This window comes from Paroedura picta, chromosome 13 (genome assembly GCF_049243985.1).
Source record: "Paroedura picta isolate Pp20150507F chromosome 13, Ppicta_v3.0, whole genome shotgun sequence".
NCBI classification, from domain to species: Eukaryota; Metazoa; Chordata; class Lepidosauria; order Squamata; family Gekkonidae; genus Paroedura; species Paroedura picta.
Genome location: NC_135381.1, coordinates 13,199,530 through 13,220,517, shown reverse-complemented (window position 1 = coordinate 13,220,517; position 20,988 = coordinate 13,199,530). Strand labels below are relative to the sequence as shown.

The following is a 20,988-nucleotide window of genomic DNA, read 5'->3' as shown; positions in this document are numbered from 1 at the left end:
GCTGAGGAGGACTGTGGGGAACACAGAGGGCCTGATAGGGCAGAGGCCACTGCCAGAACCTGCAAGTGAAATTTTGCCTTCTGGCTGCCAGCACCTATTGACGTTCCCAAGCCTTGCGGTCAAGACCTTTGAAGCTGCACCAGAAGCTGACTGGTCTGTCCGCAGAACAATTGAGGACACCGATTGTTTATCCTTCCAGGCTAGTATTTGCCTTTTCCAAAAATCAGTTACTGGTTCCCAAGAAGGCCTATTCTGTAATCTTGTTACTGCTCAATTTTCTTAAGAGCCCTTGGACACTGTCAAAAATTATTTGCAAATAAAGTGTACAGATGGCTATCAGCTCAGCCCTGTCCTGATCGCTGACAGCAGACACACAAGCAGAATTTGTAAAGCGATTCCAGGATCAAGAAGCAACATACAATTTCAAGGTTCAGGCAGAGGGCCAGGCCTGAAGGGAAATTCAAGAACAAGGATATGAAGGTACAGGCTGGAATCAGAGATGAAGAAGTTGATCTTGAACACCAGCAGCAAGTTTAGTAGTAAACACCTGACTTGCTTCCACTTAGCCACTTTCTTCTCTGCTTTTAAGCATTATGCTGCTCAGCAGCCTGTATTGCATCATGCACATGCTGGCTGCCTCAGTCCTGCTCCTGCAAGCACTCATCCTCATTGTTGGTGCTGGACCAGTGCTGTGTTACTAGGCAGGCACTGCACCTTCTGTCTTGAAGGACTCTCCTTTCTCCTACAGCATTGCTGAGGCTCAGGTGATGGGGTGGGTGTGAACTGGCTGTTGCCATCCCAGAGTATGCTGGTTCTTGGCTGAAGATCTAGGTCTGGTCCCTCAGAAATTGCCTTAACCTGCAGCACCTCTGCTGCTGGCTACCTCTTCCTCAGAGGACCCTTCTGCGAGGCTTCACTCTGCTGGTCCGTGACCACTCCATTTGTTCCACAATTTCTAAATTCTAGAAACCGGGCAAGGCCATCAGTTGCAGTGCTTATTCTGTGGCACGAAGAGTGATCATATTCCATCCAGCGAAAGAGCTCTGTTTTACAGGCCCTGCGGAACCGCAACAGTTCCTTCAGGACCTGCAGCTCACCTAAGAGCTCATTCCACCACGTCAAGTCCAGGACCGAAAAGACCCTGGCCTCGGTTGAGACCAGGCGCACCTCCCTCGGGCAAGGGATCTCCAACAGATTTGAACTCGCCAAACGTAAAGCCCAGCGAGGGGCATAAGGAGAAAGGGGGTCCCAAAGATATGTGGGGCCCAGACTGCAGATGGCCTTAAAAGGTTGATGGCCTTAATGTCAACACTAAAACTGGCAAGTAACCACACAAGATATTCAACTAACCGGTGTCTGCTGTTCTGCATAAAACAGGGCTCCACATTTTATACCCACGGCTGGGGAAAGCAATGGAGACAGAGAGCCCTTAGAGGAAGGTTTGGCAGCTTGGCACCTTTATTTTTAGTTTTTAAAATTATTTAAAAAGCATTAATTAGAAAGTTTCAATAGACAGAAATTATCCTAGCAAACCCGTTAGACATTCCACCGCTTGATATCAGCACTGCTAAGGATACAGCCCCCCCCTTTCGTTTAATACTCCTTGCAGGTGTCACCCACCAAGCAGCCTAACACTGGACAACCTCCTTTCACGCTGAGTTGAGGTTGAGCGAGGGAGATGGCTGGAAGCAGCACTGAAAAAGCATACCACACCTCAAAAGCCAGAAAACTGTACTGCTGACTGGCAAAGCTCATACCTGTGTTCCCCATTCCCAAGAGACCACTGCAACTTGAGAACACACACCCCACCCCCACCTTCCCCCACCCCACCCCACCCCCAAGGAGGAGACACCATTTCCTCAGGCCATCAGATCCAAATGGAGATCACCTCTGCCATTTCTACAGGCCTCTTACACTAGAAACTCCATCCCCATACTGGATTGCTCAAAATTCACATCCCCCTGGTTGTGTTTTGAATCCGTGAAAAGTAACTTACAAGAGATGGGCAGAGAAGCCGGTGGCGGAAGGCAAGAAGCTGGGACGTTACTCATTTCCCCTTCCCCAAACACCTTCGCTGGCTGAAACTCATCACATTCATGACTTGCGTGGAAACGTCTGCGGAGTCAGACTACCTGCCGTGTGATTGTGCAATCAGGGCATGTTCATAAAGGCAAACGAACAAAATAAATAAGGTTTTCAGCCCTTCTTGCATGATTCAAAGTCCAAAGGGTCACCGACACTGAAGGCCCTCTTGATATCATGATTAACTTCAGGGGCCACAAAACACACACGTCTGTTTTGGTTTGATGGGCGGGTGTTTCTAAAACCCTCTTAATGTGCTAGGAGAGGTCATTCTTTGAATGCCAAGGAGCCTTGGTTATTCCCCTACCGAAGGGCGTGGCAGCCAGAAGGAACCTGATTCTACCTTCGGCCTAACAAGCACCCAATGGCACTGTCGAAGGAGATCCAGTCGCCCCCGCACAACTCAGGCGAGTGGCCTTGCAGCTTCTTGATATCCAGAAGGCAGCATCCACCCTACTGAGGAGGACCTTGGAAATAGCCTGGCAACAGCTGCTGGTTGCAAAACAACATTTGGAAGAGGGGAGAGTCTCCTCAAGTCCTTGGCCTCAGTTATACGTACACATACCAAAGACTTTGTCCCCCAGATAAAGCACTTCTGAATTCAACCCTTCTAACTGGATACTGAATGACGGATGGGGGAGAGATGGGTGGGAAGGGTCTGTAGCACTGGACGATGTTACAGGAGACTGGGCAGCCAGTTGTTTTAAACCAAGTAGCTCATCCCTGGAGGTTTCATTTTAACAATTGGCCCAGGGCGCTTCTTGTTCCCCTCTATCACACTGCTGAGAGGCGAGAAGGCAGGGATTCCAAGGACGGCCGGTCAGCTCCAGCAGCGTCAGCAATTCTGGAATGTAGGGAAAGAATCTCAGGAAGCTCCCATGGCCACCTGGAGCTCCGCAATGAGCGCAGCGCAAAGCCTCAAGGAGGCCAGTTCCTAGCTTGCAAGCTAACAAAGGCCCAGAGAGCAATGGATGCCAACTCTGCGTTAAGGACCATCATTCTGTTTCTTTGGAAAAGGGGCGGGAGGGCGGAAACGACACATGATAGGTTGATATTAAGAAGGCAGGGGCCAAAGCGACATGAGGGGCAGACACAGCCGGGGAAAGCAAATATACATTATGTACAAACTTTTGGAATCAGAAGTCCACTTGGTAGGCAAAGTCATTTGTTTGTCTACAAGACGCTCTTGAAGAAGCAAGGAGGAGAGGGGGAGGGATCACCTCCATCCAAGACCGTCTTGGCACTGCTGCGGTAAGGTGCCTCCTGACCGAAGACATGGAGAGAACTCATTTTAAATAACGGCACAAACTGAGGGGGGGGGGAAAACAAGTCCTCCCAAGGCCTCGCCCAGCGGGATAGCCTGAGTCTGGCTGGAAGGGCTGAGCTGTCTGAGTGGGCAGTCCCGGCCGCAGGAGAAAGGGGCACTAGCAGCACCGTTTCTTCCGTTTACTGATCTTCGTGAGCTTCACCACGTCGTTCTGTTGCTGCTGCTGCTGCTTTGCCAAGTTGTCCTTCTTTGCTCGCAGAACCAACTCTGTGATGCAGTTGAACATCTTGCGGGAAAGAAAAGGGTCAGGTGAGAGTCGGAAGAGGCAAAAGCAAGCCGGCAACGGTCTCCCCTTCCAATGGGGTCGCGCCAGCTGATCTTAAAACCAAGACAAGTACAGCCAGAACATTAGCTGGCCGTTGGTCAGAGGCTAAAAGCCCTGGCTGCAAGACCACAGGCTCATCTCTTTCTAAGCTCCTCCTCACTTACAAGGTACTCCTGTCCTCCTTTTTCCTGCATGATCTTGGGGGGAAGTCGGGTAACTACGGTCAGAATTGTGACCACCGCCGCTTATATGTTATATGTGACTTGTGGTTGATGTTAATTGGGGTTTTTATGGGGATTTCATTGTGTTTTAACTGTTTATGTTATAAGCCGCCCTGAGACCTATTTGGAGAAGGGCGGTCTAAAAATTAAATAATAATAATAATAAAATAATAATCTCTGTGTGTGAACTCTGGCTAACGCAGATCTGGTCTTGGATCCCAAGGAAGATTTCCACGACTGAAAAGCATTTCCATCAATAGAGTGGAAATCCTTGCATCTCCCTGCTCCTCTCGTAGCACAAAACACGTAACATAGGGGAAAGGGAATACATGAACACCCCCTTCTGCTTGCAGCATTCCTACACAGGGTCCACCTCTGGCAATGCCTCATGAAACTGGGTAGAACCTCACAGGATAAGTTATAGACTTTAAGTGGTAATATAGAGGTGCAGAATTTAAGTACTTTTTTCCCCTTATTCCTGAACAACTTTTAAAAATACAGCCCAGTACTTTGATCTGCCAGGTGCTTGACACACTCCCCCCCCCCTTCCATTTTTGCAGTTTCAGACATCAAAAAGAAGGCAGCACATCAAGTCCCTGGTGGGCCACCATACGCGGCTGCTGGGCTATTGTCAGCTTCAAGGGTGCCTGCAAGGAAACACTTAACAGAGGAATAGGTAGGGCAGGTCCTAAACAACAAGGGACTGTTTTGTCATCACCAGGTTTTTGGCTTTTCCCTTCCAAGGTGGTATCTACCCCAAAGGACTTGCACGGCCACACCAGGGGTGGCATTTGTTGCCCTCTGCTTGCTACTCTGATGGCTCACACAGCATTCTGCAGGCAAAGATGGATACAACCAGGCTACACAGCTGCTCAACCCCCTCCCAGTTGCTCGGTGACAGAAGGCTTGAGGGAGGAAAGAACATTCGTGGACCTCCCACACAGAGGCAGCTGCCCTTTGGCCTTGGAGGAAGAAGGCTCACCCCTCTAGTCTTGCCCCTGGATGCCTCTTACCTCTTCCACATTAACGTTCTCTTTGGCGCTTGTCTCAAACAGCTGGATCCCCATCTGCCCGGCAAATTTATAGGCATCTTCTGTCTCCACGACTTTCCTCTCTGGATCATCATTCTTATTGCCAACTATAAAGATAAGGTCATTACAGAATTCTTAGGCTCCAGCTCATAAAGGCAAGGTGGCATGTATGCAGTCACTGCTGTGAAGTAACAGCTGTACGAGAGATGAATACTGGGCCTTGCGTACATTGCTTTAGTAACCCCTATGGCACACTTGGGTTAGCCAATAAGGTCGTTTTGCAGCCTGGCACGGACTAAGAGATAACTATTTGTTTAAGACCTACTAATGCAATTAGAAGAAGAAGAGTTGGTTTTTATACCCTGCTTTTCACTACCCAAAAGAGCCTCAAAGCGGCCTACAATCCCCTTCCCCTGCCTCTCCCCACAACAGACCCCATGAGACAGGTGAGGCTGAGAGAGCTCTGACAGAAGTGCCTCTTTAAGAATAGCTCTGAAAGAACTGTGACTGGCCCAAGGTCACCCAGCTGGTTGCATGTGGAGGAATGGGGAATCAAACCCAGCTCTCCACTGCTCTCCAGCTGATAAAAAGAGAGACAAAGCAGATAAAAAGACTTGGACTTGGGACTTCCTGGCTCACAGCTTTCTCTCTTGGCCACCACATAAGACTCGATATCTGTTCCACATAATATTTCTGGTAAAGCCTTGGAGGAGGAGCATGTCTCCTGGCTTAAGTGGCACTCAGCACTTAACACCCAATCAGGGCAGCTGTCCCGCCTCTGAGTGTCTCCTCCTCCAACCGGCTTGCCTGTTTGTCCAGCAGCCAGCCAATCTCCTTCCGTCCCCCACCTCTGACCACCCCCTCCTACCACTTCCCTCCGAGGCTCAGAGGCTGCAGATCCCCGCTGCGTGAGAGCTGTCCCTGCTGGTATGTTCCCTGCCCAGGGGCCTCCAGCTTGCAGCCTTTCCAGGTCCTGGGGGGAGGGATACGCTATCTGCAGAGTTCTTCCCCCCCCCCCCCAATCTAGCACCCGTTGTATTCCTGAATGCAACGGGCTTGGTCCCTAGTCACACAATGAAAGCAATCTCATGAATGAGCCATTGGGCACCAAGGCTGACGAAGTCCAACGCCTACTCAAATGGGGCAGCTTACCCAGTATCCGGCAAACGTCGTCGCAGTTCTGGTTTATTTCGTGTAACCATCGCTTCACATTCACAAAGGATTCAGCACTCGTGACATCGTAGACCACAATAACTCCGTGCGTCCCTCTGTAGTACCTGGGGAGGAGGGGAGGGAAAGACACACCCATTCATGTTTCAGAGCATCAATCCAGCACCTGCCCTAAACGAACTTACTGGGAACCCAGTTTTAGCCCTCCATTTTCCTTCTAATTTAAATTTATAGCCCGCTTTTCCATGGCTGGCTCTCAAAGGAGCAAGCCTTAACCCAGCAAATGTGAAACACAGGTAAGGAGAGGCTGCCTCTTCTTGCTTTGGTGCTTTAGCTTTGTGGGGGATGCGCTCTCTGCAGGAAGTGGAACTGAATCTGTGGGATGCAGCATTGGCAGCTAGACGGCAATGAAGCATCGGATCACCATGGAGAGGACTTTGTGGGCTTGGGACAACTGCTGTCGCTACTGGCTCAAAGCAGCTTAGCAAGAAGGAATTCAAAGGTTACTGCCGAGAAAGGGAGACATTATGGAAGGCGCAGCCCTGGTTGGGAGGACATGTCGCTGGGCAAGGAGCAAGCCTGAGCAGGGCAGGACGCAAATCCTACAACACTGAGAAGAACATGGTGCTATCGATGGATTCCTTGGACAGCATTCCAACGTGACGGTCCCAAGGATTCCTTGCACTGTCTCTGTCCCAGTGTCTATTTGTAAAACGCCACATGAGCTGACGGCACCACAAATGAAAACCTGGTCACAACATGGATTAAGTTGCTGGGGGCGGGAGAAGAGAGCTGGCGTTCCCATGTTAATAGGCTTATTACGCATTAATCACTACCGTGGACCAGTAACCTGGCTTCACCCTTGCGCCTCTTCAGTCTATTCTAAGACGTATTTACCAGAAGCAGTCTTAAGAACTTCAGTGGGACTGCACCGGGAGCAATCCGCTGCAAATATTATTATTTGTTTATTTCACTTATATTTATATGCCGCCCTTCCGTACAGCTCAGGGTGGCTTACAAGTTTAAAATACACACATACAACTTATATAAGGAGTAAAGGTAAAGGTATCCCCTGTGCAAGCACTGGGTCATGTCTGACCCTTGGGGTGACGCCCTCCAGCGTTTTCATGGCAGACTCAATACGGGGTGGTTTGCCAGTGCCTTCCCCAGTCATTACCGTTTACCCCCCAGCAAGCTGGGTACTCATTTTACCGACCTCGGAAGGATGGAAGGCTGAGTCAACCTTGAGCCGGCTGCTGGGATTGAACTCAGCCTCATGGGCAGAGCATGTCTGCTGCCTTACCACTCTGCGCCACAAGAGGCTCATATATAAGGATTTAAAAATACCAATTATAATAATTTAAAATAAATGCTGTCTCTTCTCTCTGAGACATCTCCTATTTCTAGGGGATGGAGGATGGTGATATAGAGGTAAACAGGTGGGTTCTTTCCGCTCAGGCGTCCTCCCTCCGCAAACACCACCCCATCCTGTTTTCTTTCTTTCTCTGTCCTTCCTAAAATCTCTTTCCTACCCAACCTGGGACCTATTTCCATGCACAAATCACTTGCGACTTGAAGTTCCCATGGTCTTATTTTACTTCTGCTAACTATAAGGGAAGGACAAGAAAGGACAAGGCAACAAGGCCACACCCTCCAACCACAGGAAGTCTGATTCTGAAATTCCGGCTTCTGAAGTTTCACCAGGCATTGATCAATCATGGCGTCACACCTACACGGAACAAGAAACTGCTTTTAAAAGAAATCAGGGCTGAGATTCAGAGCTTAATGCCACATCTGGGATTTTCTACTAGTTCCAGCGAACTGCCGTATGAGTCCCATCAGCCTTGGGCGTAGCCTTTACTTGACAATGTATATTTGGGGCAAAAGATGCGCTGTAACGCTTCCTGTTCACATCCGAAATCTCCTTTCCGAGTATTCCTGCAGGGCTCGGTTTTAACGCTGCTAAAGCCTGCAGCCAGAGGCAGGAAAAGCTCTGCTGACACAGCACTGATAAGCCACGCCACAGCTGACCCACACACTGCCACTACCCCGATCAACAAGACAGCCAGCAGGGGCGGCCTGTTTCGACCACATCACTGTTTCCTGTCTGAAGCTTGCCCATTCAGCATAAGCTTCAGAGGATATGCCTTGGGACCGCAAGGACGTCAAGGGAGCGTTCGAGCTGTATGTGCGCTTGCTGGTCCCTCCACACTGCTTCCTGTATCAGAAGGAAGGTAAAGGCAGACCCACAGCTGACTCATCGACTGCTGCCAATTCTCCAGCCCTGTCCAAAGATAACAGCTCTCTATTGTGCTGGGGACAACCACTAACCTCTACAACAGGGGTAGTCAAACTGCGGCCCTCCAGATGTCCATGGACTACAATTCCCAGAAGCCCCTGCCAGCGAATGCTGGCAGGGGCTTCTGGGAATTGTAGTCCATGGACATCTGGAGGGCCGCAGTTTGACTACCCCTGCTCTACAATCTAAGATAACAGGTCTTTATCCAGTCATTTTTTTGTTTAGGCCCTGGAAAGACACTGCAACTTCACTCTCTTCAGCAAGGTTTATTGGGAATTTAATCCATGCACCAGTACTGATGCCTTTCTTTGTCCTGGGAGGCAACTGAGCCACACGGCATGGGATTTTGGGGCTTCCTGCTTTGAACAACTGAAGCCTAATGAGTTCTGTGCCATGTTTTAATTGTTCTGTTACACTTTTTAATTGGCAGTTGGTCTAAAGCAAAATGCGACCTGACATACACTGCAGCTACAGAGGAAGAGCATCAAACAATACCAGCATTATACCACCATAACTGTCAGAATTACAGTATTTGCTGGCGTATAAGACTACTTCCCCCCCCCCTGAAAAACATGCCTCCAAGTGGGGGGGTCGTCCTATATGCCAGGTGCACTTCAGTTGGGATAGACATAGCTGCCCATAGTGGCCCATAGTACTGTAATGTAATGTAACAAACTCTATATTTTAAGTCGAAATGTTGGGTGGTCGTCTTATACGCCCAGTCGTCTTATACGCCGGCAAATACGGTACTCTAAAATGATTCTGGGAATTGTAGTTTGGCAAGACTGCTGAGACTTTGTTATATAGCAGGGATGGCCAAACTGTGGCTCTTCAGACATCCATGGACTACAATTCCCATGAGCCCCTGCCAGCATGTACAATTCCCAGCCACTAGCTGCTTCCTCCAAGAAATATATTTCCCGTGATTCACGGAGGAGAGAGAATGACTAGTGAAATGCTGACATAATCTTACCCCTGCCTAGTAAATAACCCAATACAAACAACAAACCCAAGATAAATTTAACTACTAAAACAGGCAGGTAAGTTACTGCACTTGAAAGATGTATAAGAGCCAGATCACTTTTCGGGCTTCTTCCTTTCAGAATCTCACACCAAGAAGAATAAATCTATAGCAGCTGATTAACCTTGCAGTACAGGAGAGTACGGCATTCTGAAGAGAACAAGCTCTCCACAAAGCTATTATTATGCCCAGTTTGAATTTATGGAAAGGTGAAATTCAAAAGAACAAGCAAAGATCCACACTCAAGCAGACCAGTTGCCCAATTAGTCCAGCATCCTGTTCCACACAGCAGCCAAGAAGGCTTATTCAGAAAGGATATTAGAAGAAGCAGTTCTATGAGAGCCCATCCCTTGGAACAAGGAGATTCCATTCAGCCATCATTTTAATGCAATAATACCTAACCAGAATACAGCCAAATGCCGTTCCCCCCATATACTATTATACACTACCACCACAGTCTAACACAACTTCTTTACCATTGAGAAACTCCTAAAACTTTCTTCAGTCTTCAAGAAATCCAAAAAGTGTTACAATCATGCAGAATATAGATGGGACACATAGCTGTGTACACACCCACCTGTGGCCAAGTCCCCTTCCCAACCCCTCCAGGATCATCATTGGCCATTTGTGGGGAGGGGTCAACAGGACCATACATGGTCATATCACCCAATAGATGTTTAACAAATTTTAAAACGATATTAAAAATTAATTCATTCTCACCCATTTGGGAAACCCTTCCAGGGCCATCAAGAAACCCCAGGGTTTCACAAAACCTTGGCTAAGAAAGCCTGGTTTAACATGATTAAGAAACAGTACCCAGGGATGGGTTATTACAGAAGGAGGCTTCTTTCTGCACATTTTCAATGACCCCATGGGAGTTCTATGAGAAAGTTAATGGGCTACACATGGAAAAGGCAATCTCTCACCCTACAGTCAAAGGCAGGTGCAAGTATAGGTATTATGCCAGCACCATCTCTGGGTACCTCCCTTTTTTTCCTGCATAGAAGTGAAAGACTACCATTTGTTCCTGGGGATGGGAGGAAGGAATCAAGGGTATTTGAGTTCTTTACAATACATAGTGCACCACTGTGGTCGGCCTTCCACCAGGCTTTTAAAAAGGTGCCTGAGTTATCACATAGTCCAGCGTAGCTTAGAGAGAAGTCCATGTACCCGTCCTTTAGAATCACGGGCCTTCAAGGGAAGCCAACCATTTTTAATTTCACTTTTGCCACATACATTAACCACACTGTAAATGAATCCACATTGCTTATGACTGATCTCGTAACCAAAACCAAGACCAATCATGGTACCCCAACATGTTTCAGTGCAATGCAGGAAATACTGCAGCAACATAAAAGATGTGTATCGTGCATAATTGTTTTTAAAAATTTGGACACCAGTATCTGTACCAAGGGACCGGCATTTCTACATTTTAAAACAGAGACGCATTCTGCAGCCTGGATAAACTGATGTTGCAAATGATCGGAATTGCTATTCAGCAAAACCTATTCTGCAATTTTGCTATTTTATTTACTGGCATTCAGTTGTGAACAACAGAGAAATGTAAAATACCGGAGTTGGGATGTTTAATCCACAGAAATGGGTAATCAACTATAAACTGTTTTTAATAAAATCAATAGGGTCGAACTTGGTCCATTTGATTCTTTAAGGCTAGTTTGGTTGTGATGAACCACCCAATGAGAAATATTCGAAATGGCCTTCACTTTTAGTAATAAATGCTAACCACTTATTAATTAGTGCTGTCTTACACTTCTTATAGTATCTCAGAAAGAAACCTATTGTGGTTTGAGTAAATATACAAGCGTTTACATCCCCCTGAGGTGGATGGCTGCTGGGCGGGGTGGGAGCCATCTGAGTTATGTTTTATTTTATAGGGAGCTTTTATGAAGAAAGGGTTTTATGGGGGAAAGCATATATTTTTCAGAAATCAAAACATGTTTTCAAACCCTGCCCACAGACATGCACAGAACCGTGGAAACCCACCCACTGATGCATCAATCCAAAACAGCAACAGACACCTAGCTGGTTGGCCCTGCACACCACTCTCCTCCCCAACAGTTCACAGAGGCCCCCTCGCTTGTCTTAGCTTAACGTTAATCCACCAGTTGCAAGGCGGATGATCCAGTTCTTTGGTCAGCGGCCATGCTCAGCACACTCACGTTGACGTGATGGTCCGGAAACGCTCCTGCCCGGCGGTATCCCAGATTTGTAGCTTCACCTTTTCTCCGTTAATCTCAACTGTCCGGATTTTGAAGTCTACCCCGATTGTAGTAATGTAGCTGCCTGCAGAGAGACAATCCGTATGCAAAAAGAAAGCAATCCTATAAACTGTGCAGCTCTTATGGAACACAGATAGCCAGTCTCAGTTAGTACTCTGGTGTCTGGATGCAAATTTTCAGCACTAACCAGGAAAGATTTTATGCTGACTGCATTCATTCACTGGAATGATCTAACAGTTCACATATTGTTGTTTCCCCTGGGGTCAAGGCAAAACCCCTAACAACAAGCCCCTCCCAAACTCAAAACATTTCAGAATGAAGACAGAACTACCTTGAATGAATGCAATCACTGAATGCCAGGCCATATCATTAACCCCCTCCAAATAACTTTAAAGAATTACGTACAGCCTATGAAAAACAGAATGGTTCACTATGCCAGTGATGCAGAGGTCTCCAAAACTTTAAACTAGTAACTAAATTGGGGTCAGGCTACCAAAGACCTCTAAACTTTCACTTGTCTGTGTCTTTACTTTTACATGCATCTCTTGCCATAAACCCAATGCTCTCACATGCATACACAGCTCATGTATACTAGTGAGTTTTAAGAAAGAAATGGGTCTGAAGCCAAAAAAACTGGCACTGAGCTTCATTAAACTTGCTGACCCCATGGAGTCCTGGAATAGGAGGTGAGTACCTACCCACAAACATTCTGTTTGTAGAGCAGGGGTAGTCAAACTGCGGCCCTCCAGATGTCCATGGACTACAATTCCCAGGAGCCCCTGCCAGCGAATGTTGGCAGGGGCTCCTGGGAATTGTAGTCCACGGACATCTGGAGGGCCGCAGTTTGACTACCCCTGTTGTAGAGGAAGAGGTCCACTCCTGACTCAGGTGCCCCAAAGTCTAAGGAAGTGGACAAGGGCATCCTTATCTCACTGCCCTGCTTGCAAATACCTTTCCTTTATCAACCAGAAGTCAGAAAGGATTATTTGCATACTGCTAAAAGTCAGAGCTCTGAGGAGAAACGCTCTGCTGGAATTGCCCTCAACCATCTCACCTGAGAAAGTGTTGTCTGCAAAGCGTAACAGCAGGCTGCTCTTGCCAACACCTGGAAGAGAAAGGTGGAAAAAACAACAACTACTAAAATGCAGGTGGAATGGGAGTACCAAGAGGTTGGGGCATGTCGTTTTCGATTACAAACACCTGGGGGATTTGTATATAATGTTCTTTCCTGCAGTCAGCCCATCAGTGAGGAGTCATCCAACAGCTGTGTCCAAACACAGCCAAAAGGATATTAAGAAAAAAGACATACACCAAATCTCATATTTTTCACAGGCACATCTCAGTGGCATTAACCAATACTGACAGTCTTGGACAAAACAGAGAGAAAAGGATGTGCAAATACAAGTTAAGGTTTTACACTGAAAAGCCAAGCAACACACACAGCTATAGTTTCAACAGTCTGTAGCCATGAAGATGAGAATCCCACTTCATTCTTCCTCCTGAAAATTCAAATACTGCTTTCGAGTAAAAATGACTGCCCTTCTCTTGTTCTTTTAGCATAATGATACTCAGCGGTGCAATCACAAGGAGCATGACAGACTTCTGCTTTCAACACAAAAGTTAATCCAATCAAACTGCACATGTAAGACTCAGCCAAAGTACATCCAAGCATTTGCTGGCAGGGGCTCATGGGAATTGTAGTCCATTGACATCTGGAGGACCACAGGTTGACTACCCCTGCTATAAGGTATCTTCCTACTATTTCACAGAGAAGCTGAGTTGCATGGCACTTGCTTAAGGTGTCAGGCTCAATCTCTGGCGTATCTAGGTAGCAGAGCTGAGAAAAGATTGTGCCCAATACCTGGAATACTAAATCCACCTGCATTAAACCATGATGGCTAGGTGGGCCAGTCTAATCTGGGAAGACCTAAGAATCTTGGACTCTGAATGAAAAAGCTGCAATGAATACAAAGCACAGTAAAGTCAAACCATCTGAGGGTACTAAACAACAACAGAAGGAAGAGAACTGTTTTTTATACCCCGCTTTTCTCTACCTGAAGGAGTTACAAAGCTGCTTGAAAGCACCATTCCCTTCCTCTCATCAGAACAGGCACCCAGTGACGCAGGTGGGGCCAAGAGAGCCCTGACAAAACTGCTGTGCCAGAACAGCCTGAAGAGAACTGTGACTGACACAAGGTCACCCAGTGGGGTGCAAGCAGAAGAGTGGTGAGTCTCCAGATCACAGTCCCCTGCACTTAGCCCCTACGCCATGCTGGCTCTCTATTGAATAAAGACGATGCATTAAAGTGAAAGGTTGTGAACAGCTATGAAGACCAAGTGCTACCTGAGTGCTTCTCTAGTGCCCCAGCACCTGGACTGGCTCCCTAAGCTGGCCTACAAAGCCCTCAACCCCTTCCAGCCATGCAGAGTGTAGAGAACCTGCCTCTATTGCTCCGTCATGACTTGACTTGAGAACAACTTCCTGCACAAAGCCACTAGAAAAACTTTCACAGGTATGTTGGTTTTGTTGCCCCACCCTTCCTCCCCTGGCCACAAACATTTGGCGATTGTCTCTGCCATCTCTGGCTCTGTCACTGCTTTGAGAAAACCACGTGGCTTAAATAATATTGACGACTCCACATTGGAGAGAAACCGGTGCCACTCCACCCCAGCCTCAGCCTAAAAGTCTCTGCCATCATCTCTACTATCCAGTTGGTCTGTCTGTCTGTGCCAAAAAAGACAAACTGTTGCTGGTAAGGGATGCCTCTACTGTTGCTGCTCATCTCTAGACTATTATGATCAACTCTGCAGGCAAAAAATCCTCCTCTGCAGGAGAGTAGGATTCTGAGGCATTGTACCATTTTAAGGCCCTACCTTCAAACCTCAAGGAATATTTCCAACCCAGGGTTAGCCAACCTCCAGGTGAGGCTTGGAGATCTGCATTGCTCTCCTCTCAAGAACACATCAGGGGCTGTTAGAGGCTCCCTTCACAGCAGGCCTGAAGGGTGCGCGTGCGGAATCCTGAGCAAGAACAGCAATTGGCCCTGAGTTGGGGAGGTGCCACCAATAGGAGTCTTCAGAACCTTCAGCATTTTGTCAGGGTCTACGGCAGGGGTAGTCAAACTGCGGCCCTCCAGATGTCCATGGACTACAATTCCCAGGAGCCCTTGCCAGCGAATGCTGGCAGGGGCTCCTGGGAATTGTAGTCCATGGACATCTGGAGGGCCGCAGTTTGACTACCCCTGGTCTACAGTGACGATTTTATGTATATAGAAGATGCCATCCCTCCAGCAAGCATGCTTGAGGCAGCTTGCAAGTACCTATGGCATGTATGGCTCTCCGTTCTCCCACTTAATCCTTACAACAATCCTCCAAGGTAGGATGGCAGGAAAGGGATTTGAACCTGGGTTTCTGCAATCCTAACTCTGCCTGAAGGGTCGGGCGAGGGCAGGGAGGGAATGGCAATGACTACAATGGAGACAGGGGAAGTAACAATCAGAACATCCGGTTCCCCGTGAGGGAATTTCCAGCCAATCAGCTCCAATAGCCATATCAAACAAGTTGCAAACTTTCAAAGCTTACAACACTATTCCCACAATTTCCCTGAACCTTCCACCTCAGCCCATACCTGCATACTTCCAGTGTGTGTCTGTGTACCACATCTGGACAGTGAAACTTGGGAGTCTCTCTGTAACCTGAGCATCTTTGCACAAGTGTCACCTGCCCTCCTTATTTGGCCTGGCTTTTGTAGAGACTAGGATTAAGGTGAAATGAGGAGTAACACTTGCGATGGTGTGTACATCTTTAGGTTGGTCTGCCATCACATGCAGCTTTTGAAACTGTACTGCCTTAAATTAGTCTAGACTCGTTGATGCTGCAAAGAAAATCTCCCACCGATTCTAAAAGGCAGAGCTTTCGGAAACTCCTCAGACTTTTCCACCTCTCTCGCTGGCAAGAATGCATGCAGACTCCGGCTTGAGAGACAAATTAACTTTTCACTGCCTTTTCTGAACCTTCATGACCTACATTTCAAATATCTTACAATGGCAAGTTCCATAAGAAGTGGCAACTTCTGCCGATCAACAACTGTTGGTATCAATAAAAGCAACAAGAACAGGAACTCTGCTGGGCCAAAATGAACTATTCCAATCCTGCCACTTGCTACCAATAGCCCCCCCTGCCCCCCAGCATGACTCGCTGAAGACTGGGTGAGGACTGCAATGAAGAAGGAACTTTCCGCGCACTGTTAAGGAAGACAGTCCCATTGCTTGCCAGTATGAATTTATGGAAGCAATACTTCTGCTTTGCTTTGTACAGATTATGTTGGAAGGATTAGGAAGGCTTTAGACTTTGCTGGGTGTTTCCCGTGGAAAGGGGGAAAACGGATCTCTCTGAAGAGGAGCCCAAGGCATGGAGGATGGCTCAAGACAATGGTTCAGAGGGAGTTTCAAGCCTGGTTATGAGAAGAGAAAAAAAATTAAAAGACCAGCTTCCATGATTTCATGGAGGTTGTTGTCTTTCCTGGATGCGTGGAACTAATTCATTGGGTAGACGGGAGCAAGATGTCCTCCTTGCAGGAGTGAGAAGATAAAACACGCCAAACACGGAGCATAAGGAATTCTGTGATGTATGATGTGCCATGCACTATTTCCTCTGCCTTTTTCAGGCAATTGGGGCAAAATAGAATTTTTGTCATGGGACTGGATGGGACACTGAGTGGCTATCGGCAAACACTTCATTTTACTCTACCCCTATGCACAAGTAGCCACAGTGTCACTTGAATTGTCCTACCAAGCGGAGAGGAGACTCCTCCCACTCCACTTCTTCCTTCATTTTCTGATGTCGTGAGACTCTCTTCTGCGCTCAGCAGGACAGCGCAGACCACATGGCAGCAAGCATATCATGGTAAGTGACCACTGGTATGTGGGCAGCTGCATTCACCCATTCTTAAGACCTATTGGGACAGAAAATGACCAAGGATGCTTATACCACGAGGAGGGAGAAGGCTCTCTCAAGGTAAAACCAAGAAAACCGACGATGGGTTACAGTTGTTAGAACTCCTTCATATACTCATTATTCTCTACTCAGATAACTTCCCATGGTGCGTTTCAAGCATCCAAACTCATAGGCCCTGTTGAGATGTCACAACAAACCTCCATCTGTGACAGGCAGAAGCACAGCTTGTTCACATGCTTGTGCACTTCCTCCTGCCTTCCAGACTAAATTAGATGTCTTTTCCTATGACAGTTATTTACTGCTTATGTGATGCAGTTGTTTCAAGAGAAGGTTCCTGGAGCAAATAAGTACTTTCAAGGGGTGCATGAGACCTCCTTGTACGATGACCCACAAACCTCAACACCAACATTGAGAAATCACTTCCCTCTTTATGTTCCCACCACAATCCCTAAAAATCAACCGCTCTGCATCTTAATACAATTAACAACCACAAATGTGGCTGGTAAATTCCCATGGGGAATTCTCAATGGCTGTTTCTTATTTCCCAAGCTCTCTTCCACCAGAGGCCTGGAAATCTGTCCTGTTTTTAAAAAGACTGTAGGGTAGAAGCCAGTGCTAGGTATGGCAAATGGAAATCAAATTTCAAATCTTCATTCATTTGTGAAACTTACTGGATGGCCTTGAGCAAGCTATTGCCTCTCAGCATGACTGACTCTGCAAGATTGTTGTGAGGCTGCTCAGGGATCCTTTGGGGATGAGTAAGATACAAATTAAAGCTAAACGTCAAGTGAAATGAAGCTTACATATGTGCAACTTCAATATGCTCATATTAATTTCTTGGTAACTGTGCTCTTCCCTTTCTCCTTTCAGTAACCTAAATGAAGCAGAGACCTTACTTCTTCCTTGTCTCTGTGTGATGTACCATGTACCATGACGGTGCTACATAAATGATAGTACCCCCCCCCAGACCCTAACATCTGAGTAGGTGTGTTTTGTGGCTATGAAAATCAATGCAGCAGAAGAGTTTACACGCTGTCATTTTCAGATATTCCTCCATCTCCTTATTACTTTAACATTCTGCAAAGTGCTTTACAATCTTTCTGTTGCTATAAATTGTTATTTGCATCCTCCTCATTATGGCTTCACTGCCAGTCGCTGCCAGAATGGCTCAGACTTTTGGATGCTGGACTCGCTTCTACACTTACTATAGTTTCTAGGACTTACTTGCAGTGATTTCTAGTACTTCTCCCCTCCATGGGAATCTCACATTAGTTAACACTGAACAATATTCAATTTTCACATTTTGAATTTAAAACATATAGGATTACTGAATAACCCACTGTATTCCACAGCCATCACGTTCCAATGAAACAAGGCCCTATTTGCATTCAAGCCTCTCAGGGTCTAACCCCTTAAGCTCAACCTGTTCCTATTCTTCCCTCCTAGGTTCACAACCCACCTATGAAAGAGTTCCAAGCCAGTTTTGTGTCCTAACCTGCTCTGTTGAAGCTGAAAAAGCATGTTTGGCCTGAGGTATCTAGCAGATTATAAGGTGCGCGTTTAACATGTCTTTTAAGAGTATTGTTACTGTAAATACATGTGTATTATGAGTTTCAACCTCCATCTACTGAGTCTCTTGAGTTGAAATAGCTATGGTGAAGGACAGATGCACTTTGATTCTCAACAGTCATGCACAGAGAAGCATAGGGACAAAACGCCATGGTACTGCTTACTGCTTTCCTCCCACATCTGATCCAGATAATAAATAATCACAACCAATACTGTGTCTTGCCTGCTTTGTTGTCATCTGGGAAGGAGGCTTAACCTTGGGATTGGACAGCAGGTAGGTGTGCCACCACAAAACTGCCATAGAGCAGGGGTAGTCGACCTGTGGTCCTCCAGATGTCCATGGACTATAATTCCCATGAGCCCCTGCCAGCAAACGCTGGCAGGGTCTCATGGGAATTGTAGTCCATGGACATCTGGAGGACCACAGGTTGACTACCCCTGCCATAGAGGGCTGGGAGCAGTCACATTCTCAAAATTTTAGGTTGTTCTAAGCCAAGCATTCTGTGCTGATGAAGGCCCCTATTTCCAAATGAGTTGTCCCTGCAGACACCACACCAGCTCCTGTGCTCCTCCATAGCACTTCTCACTGAAACGGAGAAAAGCCAGGATTGTCTTTTTGAGCAAGAAACAATGAGCACCCAAGAACACATTGGTGGGTACCATGGTACTCATGGGCCCTACCTTGAGGGCCACTGCTATGAAATGTGCAGCTGTCGCCTCACAGCAAGCCGACTAAGATATTAAGACACCACCAGTTCAAGTCTCACCTCCGCTGCCACCTCCCTAGTCCAAAGCTGCTAGCTCAGAGCCCCAACCACTCCATCCACAATGCAGTAACGGTCACACCAAAACCTACCCTGTTGCAGCAGGAGAACAAATCTGAAACAGCCTGACTATGACAATAAATGCAAGCCATAGGGGATTTCTTACAATACATGCTACCCTTTTTAGGAAAAGCACCCTGGCGACAGCCTCCCTCTCCTTACCACTCCTCTGGGGGCAAGCCACAAGGGCCCATTCTGCACATGTTGGATAATGCACTTCAGAAGCAGACTTTCCTGTCCCATGCAGGAAAACCCAGGCCTATTCTGCACACAACAAATAATGCACTCTCAACGCACTTTAGAAGCAGATTTTCTAGTTCTGCACAGGAAAACCCAGCTGCCAAAGCACACTGAAAATGCATTACCCTCTGTGTGCGGAATGGGCCCCAGCTGCAAAAGCACATGGAGAGCGCATTAACCAGCATGTGCGGAAGAAAACAATGCGCTTGTTAAGATAATGGTCTCTTTACTATTGTTACCCCCCTTCCAAACCCACCCCTCCCTCCAAAACACCTGTGACCCCTCCCCTCAAGCCGGCTGGGCCCGCCAATGGGCTTCTTCTCTGTCTCCCCCCCTCAGCGCCCACCAATAGGCACTTCCTCCACGCCCCACGCCCACCAATGGGGGGCCTTCCTCCCCACCCCCACCGCGTCCCCCAGCTGCCTCCCGCTCCCCTCGCGGTGTGGGCCAAGCCCAGGCTCCTCCGGCCGGCCACACCCCACACCCCGCCGCCCCTTCCCCTCCGTCGGCCGCTGACCGCTGTCGCCGATGATGAGGAGCTTGAAGAGGTGATCGTAGTCCCGGGCCATGGCCGGCGGAGGGGGACGGAGCGGGCGCTCCGAGGGTCGGCAGAGCGGCTCCGAGTCTCCACAGGCGGCGGCGGAAGCAGCTCCGAGGCCGGATCCTCTTCCTCCCTCAGCAGCCGGAACTGACAGCGGCGGCAACAGCAGCACAGCGGCGGGCGGGCGGCGACGACGACGACTCCCCCCTGCTTGGAAAGCGCATGCGCGCCGCTCCGCCCGGGCAGCTGGAGAAACCGCCAGCTGCTTTAGGCTGCGCCGCTGCGCATGCTCGGCCCCGCCTCTGTGCCTTTTCGGCCGTTGCGGCTTCCTTCCTTCGAGCCTGGCTCATTTCCTTCCTCTTCCCTTTCTTATCATGGCCCCCGCGTCTTTTCGCGCATGCATCTAGGCGCTTTCCCTTCCCATTTCGAGCTTCTCTCTTTCAAGTGCGCATGCGTAAATATTTGTCGCGCATGCGTGTATCGACTGGAAGGAGAGGTCGAGAGCAAGGCACCCCTGCGCGTGTCGCATGTTCGTTGCGGAGGTGGCCAAACTGGGTCTCTCCAAATGTCCATGGACTACTATTCCCATGAGCCCCTGCCAATTGGCCTTGCTGGCGGGAGATCAGGGGAATTGTAGTCCATGGACATCTGGAAACCCAGTTTGCCCACTCCTGGCTTAGGGGGTTTGGTTGAACCATTTCCCCGCCTACCGGGTTTACCTACAGAAAGAAGATTGTCTGGTCGGAGCTGAGCTTGAGGCAATGCTTTTCTTCTGAATGTATTTTCAACGGTGTATGTCAAGTCTGGAACATGAAAAAGCAAGGATGTTTTTGAGAAGGTGCACAGTGCCATAGCTTAAACATTTGTACAATGTTGTGTAAGCAGTTGGAGTTTCAAACTAGCATGCAGGAAACCCAGGTTCAAATCCCTGACTTTGTATGAAAACTTGCTGAGTTACCTTGGGGCTGGTAGAAGTTCAGCCACACCTACCTCATGGAGTTGCACAACAGCTCTTGTCCATCCTCCAAAGCAGCCCTTTCTGCCTGGGGAGCTGATCTTTATAGTCTGGAGATGAGCTGTAATTCCAGGGGATCTCCAGGCCCCACCTGGAGGTTGGCTACCCCTGGGTTGGAAATATTCAGTGAAAGAGGGAGGTCGTGTGGTTAGGAAAAGTCCAAGCAAGGAAGCGCAACTGCCATACC

The 20,988-nt window shown here is 48.0% G+C and overlaps 1 protein-coding gene across 2 annotated transcripts; it reads right to left on the bottom strand.

Annotated features, from left to right (window-relative positions):
* Positions 1-1,429: 1,429 nt before the first annotated feature.
* Positions 1,430-20,190, bottom strand: RAB35 (RAB35, member RAS oncogene family). Of its 2 annotated transcripts, XM_077307767.1 has the most exons (6): positions 19,763-20,141; positions 12,711-12,761; positions 11,597-11,720; positions 6,079-6,203; positions 4,909-5,033; positions 1,430-3,635 (listed from the first exon to the last, which is right to left on the bottom strand). In XM_077307767.1, exons 1-6 carry the CDS (start codon positions 19,812-19,814, stop codon positions 3,507-3,509), a joined length of 606 nt encoding a protein of 201 aa, XP_077163882.1. In that variant the 5' UTR covers positions 19,815-20,141; the 3' UTR covers positions 1,430-3,506. The 2 variants fall into 2 exon arrangements, with proteins under 2 accessions (XP_077163882.1, XP_077163883.1); XM_077307768.1 differs by lacking the exon at positions 4,909-5,033 and having other exon boundaries at positions 19,763-20,190.
* Positions 20,191-20,988: the final 798 nt, after the last annotated feature.

Bases quoted from the DNA above. Each gene is read 5' to 3' on its own strand.
- RAB35 (XM_077307767.1), bottom strand. From the start codon at position 19,814: ATGGCCCGGGACTACGATCACCTCTTCAAGCTCCTCATCATCGGCGAC. The intron at 12,762-19,762 runs GTCAGCGGCCGA...TTTCTCTTCCAG, and splicing joins CCTCATCATCGGCGACAGCG to GTGTTGGCAAGAGCAGCCTG. The intron at 3,636-4,908 runs GTAAGAGGCATC...CTTTCCCGCAAG, and splicing joins AGAACGTTAATGTGGAAGAG to ATGTTCAACTGCATCACAGA.